Source organism: Strigops habroptila, chromosome 2, assembly GCF_004027225.2.
Source record: "Strigops habroptila isolate Jane chromosome 2, bStrHab1.2.pri, whole genome shotgun sequence".
In the NCBI taxonomy this organism is placed as follows: domain Eukaryota; kingdom Metazoa; phylum Chordata; class Aves; order Psittaciformes; family Psittacidae; genus Strigops; species Strigops habroptila.
The window spans coordinates 50,848,159-50,867,678 of record NC_044278.2 but is presented as its reverse complement, the minus strand read 5'-3'; the positions used below and the strand labels follow the sequence as shown (position 1 = coordinate 50,867,678).

Sequence of the window (19,520 nt, the reverse complement as noted above, 5' to 3'; positions counted from 1 at the left end):
TCAGTAATAACTTGTGAGTCTTCAGGTAACACACCATATTTTTGCTGGACAAAGAGCAGTCCCTTTCTCCCCTCTGAACTGTGTCCTTTTACCCTGTTTTCATCCATTTCCCATCTGTTTATTCCCCTTTCCCTCCCCATTTCTGAGCTTCTAGTCTCACTGATAGTGAATCTCCTTTTGATTCTCTTAATTGACCAAATCTTTGTGTGAGTCTTCCCCTTCTGTAATGAACTTTGACCTTCATGAGGGTTTTCCTGTCATTTGCCTTTTCTGTTTGTTTTTTTTTTTTTTTTTTTTTTTGTTCACAGGTTCCTTCACTTTCACTGTTCTCTTTAGAGAAGTCTTTTATCTTAGAAGTGGGGTTTGTTTTGGTTTGGGTTTTTTTTTTGGGGGGGTGTGTGTGATTTTTTGAAGACCTTTTTGGCTTCTGTCTTTGCTCCTGCTTTTCTTCTTTGATGATATCAAGAAGATATATCTTTTTGCACTGCATGAAACAACTGAGTCATTTAATACTATTTCTTGCTGAGGTCCATTACAATCTTTCCATCTCCTTGATTATTGAAGATATTTTGTTTCATGCTTCCTAACTTGCTTTGTGAGTATCATCTTCAATCTTTGCCCCCTCGTTTGGTTTGTGGTTTTTTTTTTCTCTCTCTACCTGATCTTGCCCATTTCATGGGGGCACCACAGTCAAGAAAAGCCTCCATAAATTCCAAATCGTCTTTCAAATCCCTCATTTGTGTTCAGTGTTTCAACTGCAACAGCTGGAGGAAACAGAACAAGCATTAAGTGTCACTTAACTAAACTATCTCACTAAGTATTTTAATTTACTATCTTGATCCTTAGAGCAGCTGCAGCTAAATTTGGGTGACAGAGCATGGGCATATTATTTGGTAAGTGTGAAATAATGTAACTGCTAAAGGAAAGAAGAGCATTTCTAGGTTGAACAGACACCACAAAACTGTTTATATCAAGCTCAAGAAAATTGACCTAATCAACTGATACATATTTCTGCTAACAATATTTTAGGTAGGAAAGTGTTTCCCCTGACAAGCATGACAAATACTGTTACAGTATTTTCTTGCCTCTGCTCTGCTCTGTGACAGTGGCAGCAGTTATTGTTAGGCTCAGGCAGAACTATTTATACACTGGGACTTGCAGTGCTCCACTCCCTACCAGCATTCCCCTACTTTCTCTGGGAGAGAGAGGAAAATAAAGGGAAAGAAAAAAAATAATTAAATCCCTGCTTTTTTAAAAAATATTTTCTCTATTCCTAAGCATTGTGAGAACATAAACCCAATTTCCTAATCCAGTTGATTGAAGTGAAATAGAAACCTTCTCTTCTTCTTTTTGTTTTTTGTTTTGTTTTGTTTTGTTTTGTTTTGTTTGTTTTCTTGTCTTTGCATTTCCCTTTCTCATGGTTTAGATTGCAAACTAAGGGGCAGGAATGGCTGCAGCATTGGAATCTGTATAAAGAACAGCTGAAATGTATTCATCTCATCTGCAGCCCCAGGAGACCCTTCTCTGTTCTTGTTTTTAATATGAAGGAGATTTTAGCAGGTTATAGCACTTCAAAAAGGTAAAGCCTGCTTTTCACTATGCTGCATACATGCATTCCTCAAGCTGCAAATTAGGAAAGAGTCAAGATTCTTTCTCTTTTCTACCACTTACTGTTATCTGGAGAATAGCTGAAGATGTCTGCATCCATCTTGCATACCACCAAGACAACAAAATATTCCCATTGCTTTCCTAAAACTCTTCTCTTCAAACTGAAACATTTGTGTTGACTGGAGAACTGTGAAATTAAGTTTGTCTTTTGTATAGAGGTCCAAACTGGCAGACTGCTGAAATACCTGAACCTTGAACAGGTGAAAACAGAAAATAGACTTCCAGAAATTTTCTTAGGAATGAATGTATGTACGAGTCCCTGATCACCTTTAAGAGAACATCCTGTGATACCTCCTTTTGGTGTTTAGGTTTTATTCGTGATTTTGAGGGATTTTTGCATTGTTTGAACATGCTCTTATTAATCGCATTATTCTGTATCAGACCTTTGGTAAACTTCTGCTTTCCATTTCCTGAAATGTATTGATTCCAAATGATAGGCTTATAGGAACCCTAATGAAATAGGTTTAAACTTTTCTACACATCTCAAAACTCAATTTCCACCTGAAATTCTGGATATTAGTATACCCTCAAGCTATTAGGTGCTATTCCAAGCTGTGTAGTTCTAATTGACTTAATACCTGTGCAATTTTCTCAACTTTTCTTTCTAATAAAAACAAATGATGCAAATTCCAATTTGCTTTCAGCTATTCCCCCAAAAGTATAACACCATTTATAATCTTTTACTAGTTTCAGATTCTGGCAAAGAGATGCATTTTCTAACACTGGGGCAAAAACCATTCTCATATATTTCAGATGCCAAGCTACACATGCTATAATCTTTACCATAAGAAGAAAACTCAGTCATTCAGATTTACTTTTTTTAATATTTAGCACTGCCTTGTCCTGAGATTTTTGCGCCATATCACTTAGAAATGGTTGCTTTCCTTAATTCTTTTATTTTTTTCCACTCTGACAGAAGGAACCCCATTGCTATGTTGTCGTTTATGCTTAACTGATTCGATTTTCAAAATAAAACCATTTTCTTCAGAAGATTTCCTAATTATCCTAGTAGCTTTTTAGAAGTAAAAAAAAAAAATAAAAAAAAAATTAAAGATTCAACTAAGACACCTATAAGGAAGCATAATGTCCCAAGTTTTTAAAATGAAACAAATGAATATTCGGTGTTCCTTGGCAGTACACAAAATTACAGGCAACTGCATAACAAAGTTTATACTTTTCATTTTTAAATTAAATTTGCATGGTTATGTCTTTGTTTTTAGATGTACATCTTGGTATTTAAAGGTTAAACACACTATCAATTTTCAGTTTAATAATTTGGAATACTTCATTAGCATTCTGTGTGTCAGGGGGTTTTTTTGACATCCAAATGTTGAAAAAATGTCTGGATAAAATAATTTATAAACAAATTCCTGGGGATAGTTTTGGTTTTGATTGGTTTAAGCTTGTCTGAAAATATCTGCAGAAGTTGCTTAGGACTTCCTTTGCATCTTTGTCTCGTATGATCGCTTGGTATCAGGAAAATTGCTCTCTGAATCTTGCAGATCTGTTCATTTCACTCAGAATGATTGCATCCACTTTATGTAAGGGAGTAATGATTGTCCTCAATTTATTTTCTTTTAATAAAATGTGTGTGTGAAGGACATAAAGAACGAAAGACAAAACAAAATTCTGGATAATTTTCTCTTTGTTATTTGCCATCTTTGTCAAAGCGGCTATCTTTGTTATGCTCTTCAGTGTGGTGGTGTCTCAGTTCTTAACTCTATCTCTTAGTGACTCCAATGGAAAACCAGTACACACAAATTGGTACTATTATTTCTCTCACAAGCAATAAAATAAGGCTTTTCTGTTTTTAAGGACTTTTGAATATAGGTTGGAAATGACTGGTTTTGGGGGTTTTTTTTGTTCCACCATTATATTCTGTCTTCAGCATGCCATCAACTGTTGTTTGAATGAACTGAAAATTACATGTATCATTCAGCAAATAAATGGATGTTTCAAACAAATCTTTAGCAAGTGTCTGGATTACATGCATCAAATTATTATGGATGGATTTTTATTTTCTTTTTTTCCAAGGCAACATGTATTCTTCCATGTTGCTGTTAAGTCAGACTTTGAAATATGAGGCATATAATTGCATTATAGCAGCATAGTTTCTATACCCACAGATTCTTCCCATTTGGGACTTTCTTCAACAAGAAAACACTGTAAATGATTAGTCAAGTATTTTTGAAGATGATGAAGAATTCAGGAAAATAATTCTTTGTCAGCTGCTACCATTCAGCAGAATTCAGTAGAACCTTTTCATACCACAGCACTTACTCTAGGTAATGAGTTCAGTCATGAGGTTTCTGTCTTGACTTCAGCAGCCTGAGCATGGTTTCACTGTGTCCTTTAGTCCAGCAGTTGTTCAGTATGATTATTATATATTCACCAGTGTTCAATCCCTTCTAGTTTAGAAGATACTTAACATTGCAGTTTCTATCTATAAGATTTTAAAATCACTGCTACTACTGGTATTTTTCATGGTTTTACCTCAAATACTTTATGTTCCGCAGAATTCTTTATGCAAGTGTCTTCTAGCAACAACTGATTCTCATAAACTAATATTATGTCTTTGAATATCACTCAGTTATTCTCCACCTACATTGGGAACATAACGTGCTGTCTTTTGACTGATGTGACAATATAACACCATAAGATGCCCAGATACTTAAAAAAAGCATCTAATAAAAAAAAAAAAAATTACTGAAAGAACAATAAAGTTACAAATTTTTAAACTCAAATAGCAGATTTTTATTAGCTTTTTGAGGGATATGCACATAGTCATTAAAATAATACACATATTTTCTTTATAGCAACCAAATAGTATTCTCTAGGAGCTATATATAGTTCTACAAGGATTTCACAACTGAAACCTTTTCTAAATTGCTAAATTATTGAAGAGCTGAATATATACACATGTGATATCTACTTTATATAAGATTATCAGAGAACCTAGCAATTCTAAATGATTCTAAAGATACAGGAAGTGAATTATTCTAAAGATACAGGAAGTGGGAAGAAAGGATTCAATCTAATAACAAGAGTTACCTGAAGAATGTAATTTTCAAGCTACACTGTAGAAATGTTGAAGAGGTTGATCTAGGAGAGTAGGAGCTGACAATGGCTGCTGAGCACACTCAAGATACAGGAAAAGTCTGTAGGCAATTTACATCAGTAGACTACACCTACAGGGTTATGCTCAAAGGCATCTGATGTCAAGGAGAGACCAGCACCTCAATTTACAGTGAAGAACAGACTTGTTTAACTTGTTCTTCTACAGAAAGAATAAACAAAGTAATGTGAACAAAGGAGATAAGTTGCAGCAAATTTATAAAGCTACTGCCATAGACTAAATTCAGTAAAAATGAGGTCCAGGCAATAACACAGAAATAGCTTCTATTCACTTCAAGAACTGCTTATCAAAACCCACCATTTAGCCATCAGTGATTAAGAACAGCGGTATTATAGCAGAAATTACATCCATATCCAGTGTGTCACTTCATCTTGGAAATATTAATATAACTTACTGAGAGACTTTTATTTAATCTCATGGCTGCTACCTGTCTTTTGGAGCTATGGTTGTGTGTTTGAGGATGAGAGAATAAATAGATGAGTAAAGGATACTAAAACAGGAGTCTTTTAGGAAGATCAGACTCTGAACAATTATGTTCATAGCAGATTTGCTTGAACTAATTGCAACCTATTTTAATTTGAGACTATTTAGATGTACAGCTTCTGCAGTTTCTGTTTTTCTTAATGTGTGAAGGAAAGAGGTATTCTGAAACCTGAATAGGTGAAATTGCTGGACAATTCAGAGAGCTGGAGAGCTGCAGGAAAAATGCATGCTAAATAAAGTAGCCCTGAAGCACTGGGACAGAATCTTTTAGAGTGCTACAGAGTTAGAGCTTGCCTTCTGTTTTGGAAGGGACCTGATATACTTGACTGTGGGGGAGCCCTGACAATTTTACTACTAACTTCACTGAGGAGGAGACATATAGTTATCTTTTTATATAAAGAGAGTTTACTATCCAGATGCTTTGCAGAACAAAGGTATCATTAATTACTGGGAGATTAATTTGGTCCTTGTAGTTAACCTTCTGACAAAATGAGATTTTATATCAGCTGAGAGAGACTGGGAGAGAGCACTCACTTTTTAGTATCGAGCCTTATACAGTTCATCAGCTTTACAGATTAGAAGTCTGACAGCTCTTTATGTCTCCTAGTATATTACACTTGGTGCTCCACAGCCACAGACACTGATAGATATGCGTTAGTTTTTATAATGCTTAGGAAATTGGCGGTTAAAGTCTGCGCTGCTGTTCCTGCAGCACCACATCAAGTTCCAGATCCTTGCTGAAACATTGCTGCAGTGCAACAGAACATTACACAATAACAGACTTTGCTCTCCCAGAGCTCAGTGTTTTGTGTGGTATGATCATGATGCATTATATAGATGCATAGCTGACAAACTAGCACTAGCTTTTCAAAACACTAGCAGTGTGATTCAGACATGATGTGATGTCACACATGCTCTCTCCCCAACCCCACATCTGATTCTGCAACATGCTGTATGCTCCATGTAGAGCAAAACCTGAACAATTCTTTATTCTTTGGGAAAAAAAATAATGGTACAACTGCCTTATTTCTTCCTTTTCCCCATGTCTTACCTACATGAGCTGCTTGTACTTACTTGCATTAATTCAAAATCCCCAACTTTATCTTGCTATTTATAATCCCTTAAATTTGCCTGGTGATACTGTGCCCAACATCAAAAACATTTGCTGAAAATTTCTTTTCAATGTCATTCAGGACAAGTGTAGCATCAAAGATAGATGAGTGGTAAGACAGCCTGACCACAAAGTTCTCATGTGCATGGCCTTACTGGATTTCCTATTAATTGACATTTTAATAGCTATATAATTTTTTTCTTCTCTTTTTCTATCAAGCTGTTATAGTGCCCTGAATCAAATTCTCAGGTGGGGCAAATGTTGCATGTTCTACAAAGGCACACAGTGCACTGATTAATAAAGCCCTTTGGCCTTTTCTGTTATTCATTGTCCATCTTGCCAATTAAACACTTTTAAAGAGCCTGAAGGCATGCTTAATGTGAAATTACATACCTTCCCAGAAGGTAAATTCTAAATGTCAGTAAATAAGAGGCATATATCTGCTCTGGGAAATGTTCCATGCATAAGTTCAAAGAAATTTTAGGCAAAGTGTTATTTTGTTTGTTTATTTCAATTCTGAGAAAACGGCAAAGAATTCAAGTATCAAACCAACCTTTCAAAATCTTATTCAAAAGGTAGATGAAGGAATGCTGCCTTGCTTTGCCTTCCTTTCCCTTTTCTTTCCTTTCTCTTCTCTTTTTCCCAGTAAGACTGTGCCATTGCAGCTGTCACAACCTTTTAAACCTGCCACGTCCTGTTGTCTATGCCTGCAAGTCACTTGCAGCCTTTAAAGCTCCTTCCCCTTTGCTGACTTCCAAGCAGCATTCAGAGGGTTCTCCCAGTCTAATATGTGTAATAACCATCACCCCTCCGACCCTGATTTAAGTGCAGATGAAGTGAACTGGAAGTCTTCAGGCTCTGTCACTGAATTGGTTTCAAAAGGAAAAATCTCTTGTAATGTGAAAAATGCTGTGGGGTAGAAGAAGCTGTAAAGAATCTTAAGGTCACATACTGTCCTTTAAATTCATGCTATAGACTAGCACTACAGCCTGTGACTCTTTACTCCACTGAAACATTTCTTTCTTTAAACCTGTTTTTATCTTTAAAAATTGAGTATGATATAGTTACAGCATGGCATATACCAGTTCATCTCTGCGCTTCCCATATTTTCTAGTGTTTTCCATTCTGTTGAACTGATGAATTGATCAATGAATATTAACCACTGTAGTGCACATAAATCTGTGACTATCTGTTGCTACATTAACAAGCTTTCTGATAAAATTCAACAAAATACCAAAAAGAGCTTTTCCCCCAGTACTGAAAAAAAAAAAAATGAGGCGATACATAAATGTTTTTTGCAGTAGGGTGCTGAGGAGTGTAAATTAATGATGATTAGTGTCTTACTTTTATTAAGAATAAAGTAGGGGTTTTTACTCTATTTAATGATTCTCTGGTCCATTTCTGGAGAACAGTATGCTTCCCTGGCTGTGGGACGACTTTGTGCTTCCCTGGAAGTGCCTGTCCCAGCCTGGCTTTCCTGTCTGTTCTGTGATACTTGAGGAAAGTAGTAGTCATTTTTTTGGTTACTCCTTTCTTGTTGAATATTTTCAGATTCTCCAATGTACCTTCTGTTCAAGAGTGCTACTTGAAGGAACCAACTGATATCTGTTTATTCTTAATCCAGGAAATAACTAGTATTTTTAAAGTGAAAATACTAACTGAAGTTACACTAGTTCAGTTTCTGTACACAGCAAATTAAGCTGAAAGAGAATGACCAATCTGTAAATGAAGACCTTTGGCTCCCATTTTAAAAAGCAGAACATCACCTAAAAATTGTACCTCTGTAACAGTTACTTATTTTTGGAAAAAAACATCTAGAGGCCTAAGAGAGCAATTTAGCATCCATTATACCTTTTCATGTCATCAGATTTAATAATGTGAGAAACTGTCTCCAGGTGCTTGCAATGAAAGCATGTGGCAGAGGGCAAGAGTTTAATACAACAAAGAGAGGAAGAGAGAAAAAGGTAAAAAAGAAATTGTTTTCATTAGCAAAATGAGAAGCAGACATGACCCAAAAGTGTCTGGATATGGTCAAGGGGCAGAGGTACATTTTAAGAAGTCTTGAAGAAGACAGTGCAATGGCTTAGTAAATATTTATGCAAATCTTCTTGGCACTGTTTATGTAAAAATGCAAAGTTCTTTTAACTGTTCTATGGTTTAGTTAATCAGAATTCTTCCAAGAGAATGAAATAATCATAATTATTTCGTAAATGTGTGTTGCCTGAAAATCAGTGTGTTTTGCTTATTTTTCTTTGCCCAATTTCGTTTTATTCTTTCAGTATGTTGCAGTTCCTCTACAGAGCGAGGTTGTACTAAAAGGCTGGTTTCCCATGGTGTAAATTAGAGGTTCATAAGACTAGGGGAGTTTTAGTTTTTCATTTTATCACCAGCTGTTTTGTGTCTGTAAATTGCAGGTGAATCTGTCTGGAAAGTCTTCTTCTTCACTCCAAACTTCAGTCCTGAAGACTCGAATGGTTGCTATGATTCTCATGTTTGCTTCTGCCATGGAAGATTCATCACGCGGCATGATCCCCCACTGCTTTTCGATCTCTCCAGAGACCCTGAAGAGAAAGTCCCACTGACTCCAAAAACAGAGAGAGGTTTCTATGAAATCCTCAGGGTCATACACCTAGCAGTAGAAAACCACAGCAGATCCCTGCATCCTGTCCCTAACCAGCTGTCATGGGACAACCTCCTCTGGAAGCCATGGCTACAGCTGTGCTGCTCATCTCTCTTTCAGTCTTGCTACTGTGACCATGATTCAGAAAGGAGCCTGCTGGAGGTCAACTCAGGATAAACAAGCTGCAATTCCCTTTCAGCAACTGGAACAAGAGAGTGTGGGTTGCTGACTTGAACTATTGTGGTACTAGACTTCAGAATGTTTTGTTATGTAGGAGCACCTGTCTTCAAATACATCACTGAAGAAGAGAATTTCTGTCAAGAAAACGTGCCAAGAGAAGGAGGGCAAGACACACCTTTTCTATCTTTATAATACAAGAACCAGTATGAAGCACATGCTGCCATCCTCATCTATCAATGGGCAGGCTGTAGGCATTTTCGAGATGAGATAATTATCTAGATCTTCAGCTTTGGTTTTCTTCTTTCACAGCAAGAAATTTACCACTAAATGCACACTTTCCTGTCCTTTTTGCTAAGTATTATCCAGTATTAGTAGGACATTACAGGGCAATTAAAAATACAGAGATAATAATGGAGGTCCACCTGTTACTATAATTTAGTAATCAATTGATAGGTAAAGAGGACACTTGCAACAGCATCTCTATCAACAAGTGTCACAGACAGACTGAGAAAGTTGGGGCTGTTCAGCCTGGAGAAGAGAAGGCTGCGTGGAGACCTCATAGCAGCCTTCCAGTATCTGAAGGGGGCCTATAAGGATGCTGGGGAGGGACTCTTCCTTAGGGACTGTAGTAGTAGGACAAGGGGTAACGGGTTCAAACTTTAACAGGGGAAGTTCAGATTAGATATAAGGAAGAAGTTCTTTACAGTGAGGGTGGTGAAGCACTGGAATGGGTTGCCCAAGGAAGTTGTGACTGCTCCATCCCTGGCGGTGTTCAAGGCCAGGTTGGACAGAGCCTTGGGCCACATGGTTTAGTGCGAGGTGTCCCTGCCCATGGCAGCGGGGTTGGAACTAAATGATCTTAAGGTCCTTTCCAACCCTAACTATTCTATGATTCTATGATTCTATATGTAATAATAAACAGATTGCCAACAATCTAACATTGCTTGTGCCATAAAAATGTAGAGAGCTGTGTAGTGGAAGACCTTGTGTCCACATTAAAAAGGTGCTTCCTAGCTAGTGTCTTATTGTATGGCAGCAACCTTTGTTTCAAAAAGAAACTACTTCAAGCATGCTTGAGTGTGTGCCACAAGTCTCCAATATATATATATGCAAGTCAAATTCATAACCCCCTGAAACCACCCAAATGCTTCAATCCCTGATACGGATACACCCTTATGGTCATAGCCCAGTTGCTAAAGAATGAAAGATTTGGTCCATACTTGATATCTGAGTTCCAAATTCACATGATACTACACAGATATCTTTCACTATCTCCCATACCTGTTCTTTTATTGATGAATGTAATGTGATCACAAATAAATAAAATCTGGTCTTCCTTTAAATATCTTTGCCATAGTTTAAGCTCTCTGAATAGGATCTCTCATTTTCTTAGAAGAAACTTGGCCTTGAGCACTTAAAGCTAAATAAAACTGTCTCTGAGTTCTTAGCCTTGGGAAATATACAGTACTTCAGGACTATTTTTTGTATCCATTTTTATCCGCATCTTATTCAGGCACACTTTTTTTTTTCCATTCTGTATGCAGGCAAACTATTTTCTTTGGCACATTGTACCAGAGGAGAACATACCAGCAAAATACTAAAATGATTTGATGCCTGATAATGGAAAGTGACTTGCTCCTTATCATGAGACACTGGTTAATTCCAATAGAATAATGTGTTAAAATCTGTTTGGTGCAATAGTGATCAGTGGTGATAGTAATGCAGTAGCTTCGGTCGGACAACAGGTTGTGACCTGGTTCTTGGGAGCTATTGAAGCCTGTCCTGTAAAAATACATTGTGATATATGGTATATTTCTGTGTCTGTAAAACCTGGGCTTTATTTGATTTTTCTGCTGGAGTTTCATTCAAAATTTCATTCTCCACAATATCCAGATGCCTGTCCTGGGAAATGTTGTACTCTTTCCTTGAAGTCTTATTTTTGATGTTTCACCTTGTGTTCATGACTGTATCTTAAGTATGTGCTCTGCAAGCTCTCTGTAGGTAGTAAAGTTGTGTGTATGCTGATAAAGTTAGACTGTTCATGTATTTGCCTGATGACCATTCGGGACTGTTTATAGTACCTGGAAATATGTCAGATAGCCATTCATGTGGCATAATTCCCCCTTTGCTTTAAGTAACCACTTAATGTACTACATAAACTTAGGAAGAAAGACGCCGGCAGTTTGAATAGAAGTATTCTTCTGCAGTGATAGTGGCTGGATCCACACATCCCATGTTTTTAGTGCTCACCATGTGGCCCAAGACCCCCCTGGGGCACAGCACCAGTGCCTGCATGTTTCCCCTTGCAGCGGGAGGCCAGGGTGCCGGCTGCTGCGGTACTCAGCACCACAGCATCGGGGGATGCTCTCTCCAGCTCCTGCAGCTCTGCCACAGCTTACACAAAACTTTTTGAATAAATATTCCTGCTGAAGCATATGGGAAAAAATACATTTTGTGTTAGGTATACATCAGCAACCCAGACAAGGTGTTTGGTGTCATTGGATCTGTTTTGTTCCCACGGTTCTTGGGCTGTGACCTTGACAGGGATCTCAATTTATATTCTCAAGGACATCCACATCTACTTCTTTTGATTTGGAAGATGCTATGTAGCTATTATTTCTTTTCTTTCTGCAGGTGCAAGAACTGTTTATTCTGTTAGGCACCACAGCTGTTCTGTGCTGCCTCACTGAGGTATCAAAAATCATAATTTTTCTACTGCTGTGATTTCTTCTTGCCTGAATAGGGCCTTTCTTTCATACCCTTCTCGTCTTTTGGTACCATCTCTCTAATCTTTCCTAAAAAGCTCACAACCCTCACTTTTCCACATATTTCTTTGCCACTCAGTCCTCCTGTTTGCTTGTCATATTGATCGTGATGGCTATTTTGCCCTAATGAATCAGAAGATGGATAGTGGTCTTTCTTAGTGAAAAGATTTGACTTTTAGAGCTCTGTGACACTGCTAACCTCCTACTTGCTTAAGGTCCAGCAAGGATTAACTCTGTATTATGAAATCCAAGAAATTAAAACACACCCAAGGCACCCTGAATAATAAAAGTTATTTCTTTTTTGTGGCAAAAGCTTCGTATTTTCAAAAATCTAATTTAGTACAACATTTAATATTTTGACTTAGGCAGTAAAATATGAAATCCAGTTTTACAAATGTTCCTTCAAGAAAGATTCTATTAAGAATAGGGCATTATTTTTCATACTCTATGTTAATGTCATTTCATTTAATGCCTAAAATAAACCTTCCCTGTATTGTAAATGTTTTATACCTTTCAGTACTGTACCTTCTGTTCTGGAGATGGCATGTTAGATCATGGTAATTAAAGTAATCTTTGTTTATCTGCAAAATAAAATGAGAAATGCAATATACCATTTTTGTAATGATCTAACAAGGAAAATCTTGGTTTTTCACAACAGGTTATTGATGGGATGTATGTGATTCACAATTTATGAACAAGGAAGGCACAAGGAGAATGTGCTGCTCTGGTACTTTGAGGCTGATTTTCAATCCATCATTTAACTAGCATTGGCATTGTAACATGGTGCCTGTTTGTAGAATATGTCAGTTTAAACTGGGAATTAAGCTTCAGAGGGAAGTGTGTTCCTCTACAGTATTATTTAACAGCATCACATCCTAGTTTGCACAGGATCCCTGTATGGCTCAGAGAAAGTCATTTAACTGTTTCTCAATTCCTCCTGTGTGCCCAACGGATAATAGTACTTCTCTAACTATTGGGAATACCGAAAGAACAAAAAATACTGAAAGTGGTAAGCTGGTGAAAGTGCATTTTCTAGTCAGTAGGGCACCTTCTCTACAGAAGGCACAGTTTAAGAGCTGGAAAACTAGGGTTTAGAAGATCCCCCTATACTAGGAGGTATAAGATACCTTTAGCTTCAGGTTTATAGGTAGGTTCTGTACTTACTGTTTAGTGCATGTGGAACTGGGGCCTGGAGGAAAGAGAATAGATATCTATAAAAGATGCATACTGAGGATTCAAGGAAAGATATTAGTCACATTTTTCTAATTATATTTATCTATTTTAGCAGACAGAGGAGACTACATGGAATTATTTAAATAATATTTCCCCCTCAGGGACTGGATGTCACACGTTCCTGGCTCTTAAAAATAAAGATGTCCTGACTTGCCTCAAATTACTGTGTCAGAAAAAAAGAAAAATAAAAAGGAAATATGAGTATTTGGAGATGGGAGTTGTCTCACTGAAATTCAACTGAAAGTTTGCAGAGAATTAAGTGAATATGGTCAGTATCCTTCACAGCTCAGTGAGAATTATCACTTGCAAGCAATAGTTTATTTTCTGTTGTAGTAACGTGAGATGTGAGTGTTCAAATGTGTGGACAATTTATAGAAAATTTCACATAAGATGTCACCTGATATACGAACAAATGGAAAAAGAAACAAAAAAAAGGGCAAGTATAGCTACAAAAATCCTATGTTCTGATTTTAAAACATAGTGGGTTTTGACTTACACTAAGACATGATAATTCTGTGCATAAGCCAGAACTTTTTATCTTCTCTGCCATTTCTCTTTCTTCTGGCACTGCCTGTTCAGCATCTGAAATATGCTCTAAGGAGCTCACTTTCAAGAGGAGTCCACCCTGCCTGGGTACACTGCAAGCAGGGTGGCTGGCCATTTGGGCAGGAGGAATGGCTGCCAGAGAGCAACACTCTGTGCTGGGAACCACCAGGGAGCAGATGGTTTCAGGAAATAATCTCCAACCTGAAGGCAGAAACTTATGAATTTCTGGTTCCTCTGGGTCTGTCAGGGACTGCAGGTGACCAGGAGGAATGAAGTCACCTCTGCAGCAGCTGGACCACAGTGTATTCTGCAGCAGTATCCTTCAGTCTCAGACTGTCAGTTCAAAATTTACTGGGGGCCCACAGGATGACGGACCCCTTGCCTCTGAGTAAACACACCAAGCTGGCTGCTCCCGAATCACCATTCAGGAGGTGACAGATCTTAATCTGAAGCTCTCAGTCTAAGACAGCAACAGTCATACATTTTGTTCCCTGCAAGGCCAAAGAGCTGAGCCAGGCTCTAGGGACTCCCAGTTTTACAGGCTGCTGAAACTGCAAACAACTCCTGGGGTCCTGGAAACACCCAGATAGAACAAATGGCTTTTCCAAAATATTTTTGTGTTCTGGAAAACACAAAAAAAATTGCAGTTTTATTTACATCAAAACCAAGATGATTCTGCCTGAAACTTCATCTGTACAGCAAACAAAGGATAATGAAAATTTTTTTTAAGACTACCCACAATAGCTTTAACCCACTAGTACTAGTACTACTACTAGTTTAGTACTGAAAGCAGTGAGCTTGTGCCAGCAAAAAGTTCAGAAATGGAAGGTTTCTTATGCATATAGAAAGATGCTGAACTCCTGACTTCTGCTGAAGTTTGCATTATGCTGGCTAGTAAGAATAAAGCCAGCTTGATTATCCTCACATCTCTAATTATACTGTCAATGTTATGAAACATTGCAGACCTTGCAGATGTGGATTATAGGCTTTGCAATGCTTATACAGCATCTCCTGAATACTTAGAGAACATTCCTTTAATATAAACATGCTAGATTCCCTTTGCAGATTAATGCTAGTCTTCAGTACGACAGAATGGTTCCACAGGTATTTTCCTTGAAGAAGAAAACTCTATTTGAAGAGAACAGATTCATATATGGTCATCTCAGTTACAAAAATACCTGCAACGTTATTTATTCTACAGTTATCAAATAATAAAGCCTTTGTATGCAGATAATATTTTATTGTACCTGATTCATGTGAAAAATATTGTGAAATGGTTGAAATTGTAAGGCAGAACTCTTCACTGTGACATTTTAAGAGAATTTCATATGAAGTTGCTTTAGGTAGGAATATTTATTACAAAAGATTAGACACAAAGCATCTTAAAAGTCTTATAGACTGAAGTTGGGCTGCAAGAGAATAAGGTTGGTTTAATATGGTCTTCATTGCTCACAAATGAAAAATCAATCTATGAAGACACCCCCTCCCCAACTTTAGAAATGGTTTCCCAGTGCTGATAGTGATAAAAAGATAACTAGAAGTTTGTATCGTGTGGGCATTTCTTTCATTATTTATCTTTAATGTTATCCTTCCTCCTGTCAAACAGACAACATATTCAGGTTTAGGAAAATCTGCTGATTGGTTTGTAATTGTCAGCCTTACACTATCATATGTAATGCATTGGGAAGTAACTAATGAATGCCGCTGTCCGGATAACTGTCTAAGTTCCAGGGAGATTGTTAGAATAGGAATTTTAGGTCCTAATACCTCCCTGTCTGATACACATGAAACATCTTCTGACACCAGCTATGGTACCCAGCTATGACCTCATTCCACACTGGCTGGCCTTGCTCTGCTGGGGGAGAAGGTGCAGAGTTTGTGGACCAAATGGACATGGGCAACCCCAAATGATGCCTAATTTTTTCAATTTTCTTTTTATTTTAAAGACGACTGTGAAGTTCATCAGAGCACACATCTACAAGCCAGTTTAGAGGACAAAAGTGTTGTTGTCGTTGTTGTTATTATTATTATTAAGCTGAGAGATAAAATCAAGATCTAGGGAGGTGTACAGGCTGGAAATGAAAAAAAAAAAAATCACTCTTCATCTTCTGGTTGAAACTGTGCCACTGAGTAGTAAACAATTTTAAATCCAGAGAATCAGGAAGAGGGTAATATTCCCTAGCAGTAAAGGCACTCACATAGGTTGTGATGACAGCTTTGCTATGAAACTTCAAGACTGATTAAGTATTTTTAATAATGTGAGGTACACAGATTGCCTCTAGAGCAGAGAGGGACATACCTTATGTCTATGAAGTCACTTTCTGTCACCATAACTTGCTTCCTAACCCCATGAGTCTAGGAGTCTTTCCTGCAGAGCAGCAAAGCTTTTGCAGGAAAGGCAGAAAGCGCACTGTGCTTCTCCTTGCCCACCCTCTTCTCCCACCCAGTCAGCTGCTCTAGGGATGTTTTATTTTAGCTACATGACCCGTCTAGAAACATGTTGAGGAGGAAAGGCCCAAAAGGATCCTCTGTCTTCTTAGGGGTTTTGAAAGAAAACTGTGCTTGTGCAGAAAGAACCTTATTCTTGCATTGCCAGGAGTGCTCAGAAAGTAGGATCAGAGTCCTTAGATGTCACAGGGAGGATGTATTCCCTGGCTTCAGAAGGATGTAGAAATCGTTGTAGATAGAAATGTACATGTAGGTCTGAGATTTATCTTATATAAGTTTATACACTTACAATGAAGGTATCCAGAGCTGAGGTCCTCTCCATTTCTCACTAGGGGAGAGAAAAATAAGATATGTCCAGCCTAGATTGTACAGCTATGTGAGGATTAAATCAGTCATGCCTAGGAATAGTCTTTTTTTGTTTTTGCATAGATTAAAAAAAAAGAATAGGATAACCAGTATAAACAGCATAAATCTCAAGACATCTGTGTTTAGGGAGCTGAATCCCACTTCTGTCTCCTGGAATCCTTAAAATCTTTCTTAAAACGTGAAGCATGTATGAAATTTAAAAGCTCTCAACCTAAATAGAGATTTTCACAGTCAGAATTTTGCAACTAAATGCCTAAGTTTCACTTAGAGTACTTTTTTAAAAGCTAAAATTGTTTGTTTGCTTGTTTTTTGACACTGACCTTCAGTTCTTTTTGTCTCTATCATGCCCTGAAAATCCCTGAAGAAATACCCTGTTGAAAATGTTTAAAAGGTGTCATCATTATACAGGTCAAGCAATTTGGTTTTAAGGTCATAATAATAATTTCATATGCTGAAATTTTAATTATTTTACTAGGGTAAGATATTTCAATTAGAATAGAGTTTTGCCAACAGTAAATTAAGATCTTTTCCAATTTACTTTTTCTGTTACTACCAACTATGATTGTGTTGGAAGAACTTGACTCAAGGAATACTGCTGTACTTCTGGAAAAAAAGTCACAATATTTAATATACAACTGTCAATCTCTACTGTAGAGAACGTTTACCTGCCATGTTAAAAAGTTTACATTGTTATATACATATTGTACATTTCCCATCTTCTTGTATCTTCATATCTTCAGAAATACTTCTTAGCCAAGCAAACAAATAAACTGCTCTGAATTATGCATGCAATATTATTTTAGGGCTCCATCTGCTATGCATTCTTTGCAGTTTGTTTCTTATGTTAAAAATGTTTAACCTGCATTATACTGGGTATAAAACTAGTTGCAGCACCTTAATGGATTTTATTTCTTAATATTCTATATTATCACATGACCAAGTACATATCTAGTAAGAAAGAATATGAGCAGAAGGATCCTAGTCCAGCCAGACATTTGAACACAGGCTTGCAAGTTAGCAGTCTTCACCATACCACTATATTAAGGAACTTTGCAGTGAGACCCTTCACCAACAGAAGATATTCAGATTGAGCCATTTATAATATTTTACTTTTACTGTCAATATCTTTAATTTATTCTAAACCAAAAATTTTGTGTAAGTTTTAAATGACGGGTGTTTTCACCCTTTCCCATTCCATAAGATCAGGCTGTGCCCATCAGATATTTGTAAGCTTGCTTCCAGCCTTGCTTTTTGTTGGAAATACAGTGCAAGCTAATATTTTTCTCTGAGTTCAATGCTTCTGTTACTAGGATACTGTTTACCGTAAAGATCATGATGTAGAATGTACTGGCTAAAAAGATAATAAAAACCTAACAGCACAGTGAAAAGCTTTCAGACGGGATAAATACAAAGGCACTGAGCGGTCAACTACTATCCAGCTGTAAAATGTACCTTTTCACATGGGTCAGAAGAAGCAACACTGAATCTGTTACATTCCACTGTTAAAAACAGAGGACAAAAAATATTTAAATGAGAGATGAAAGAAGTGTTTTTCACAAAGTTAGAAACAAGCTAAGCCCAGCATTAACTACCATCACATTGGCTTATTGCTTCATAGAAATAATGATAGCTGTTGGCAGGACTGGAAATAAATTGAAAGATACAAAAAACTGATGCAAGCATGGAGTATATGAATTAGGCAAGTAACCAGATAAAGATATTAAAAAAAAAAAAAAAAGAAAAAAATAAACACAAGCTCTGCTGATCTTAATAAGCAGAAGAGAGAAGAAAACATGAAATTAAAAAATCTAGACCAGAATAAGAAAACATGTTTACAATTTTTGTTGTGGGTGGTGTGTTAGACATAAACATTTCTCACTGGGATGAGTAGGGAAAACCAGATGCCTGGCTTATCCTATAGTCTTGGATGGGAAAAGATCTGTTTAACTGAGACGCCCATGAAGCACTGTTATTGGTGCACAGTGGAGGAAGTGTCTCCAAATAGCTGCTTTTCATACATATATATTTAGTGCTGAAATGTTGATGCCTTTGAAGGTTTCTAGAGGAAAGTCTAATTTATGTAAATTACTTAATTGTAAGCAATGAAGTAACATACATAGATTCTCCCTCCAGATGTGCTGAAATAGAAGTTCTTAAAGCTTTTAGAGGAAGAAGCAACCCAAAAGTAGTAGGTTTGGAATCTGAAATCTGGGACAGAGGATATTCTTCAGCACCATCAACAGTGTTTATGACAACTCTTTTTTTCCTCCCTGAATGAAATGAAATAAACATTGAAGTGTGACCAGACTATTTTGGTCAATGTTATAATAAAACAAATAAACTTTGGGGCAAACCAGCAGTTGTGTAAGCTCAGAAAAAAAAAAAAGCTCATTCCGTCTACATTAGCTGCATGGAAATCTGAAGTACAGTCATATCCAAACCTGAAGAGATTTGAAGTTAGCAAAATACTTGACTCAGACCTAGAGCACATGCTTTTCCTTCCTTTTTGCATGACTATAAGCATACATTTCCCCACACATTTCTTACGAATTATCAGCATCATCATTACTATAGAGAACAGACAATGTAGCAAGATACAATATATCAAAGAAACAATATATCCAAAGGGTGATGCAGATTTCCTCTGATGGAAAAGACAGGCAACTGTCTAAATGAACTGTGATCCAGATTGCTTGTTCCTGTGCCTAGTGATTCCTAATTTACACAAGAGCATAATACAGAACCTGGCAAGGGATCATCCAGAAAACAAGAAGGCAAGATATTTCTAAAGACTATATTGCGTGAACCTTTCCGGAACATAAAATAGTGAAAACTTAACTTTAAAAAAGTTCAGAATTGAAGCAGCAGACTCTCCGTTCTTATGCATTTTTAACTGTCTTGACAAATGTAAAATGTACATGTCAACATTCATTAGAAAAATCAAATCATGTTAATTTATTTAAG

The 19,520-nt window shown here is 37.0% G+C and overlaps 1 protein-coding gene across 9 annotated transcripts in view; it reads left to right on the top strand.

Moving 5' to 3' along the window:
- STS (steroid sulfatase) overlaps positions 1 to 9,773 on the top strand; it is a 103,566-nt gene extending 93,793 nt beyond the window's left edge. For all 9 annotated transcript variants that reach the window (XM_030475591.1, XM_030475590.1, XM_030475589.1 and 6 more), the window contains one exon: positions 8,813 to 9,773. In XM_030475591.1, the coding sequence (XP_030331451.1) occupies positions 8,813 to 9,195 (383 nt within the window). In that variant the 3' untranslated portion in view covers positions 9,196 to 9,773. The remainder of the gene's footprint in view (positions 1 to 8,812) is intronic.
- The last annotated feature ends 9,747 nt before the right edge of the window (positions 9,774 to 19,520 follow it).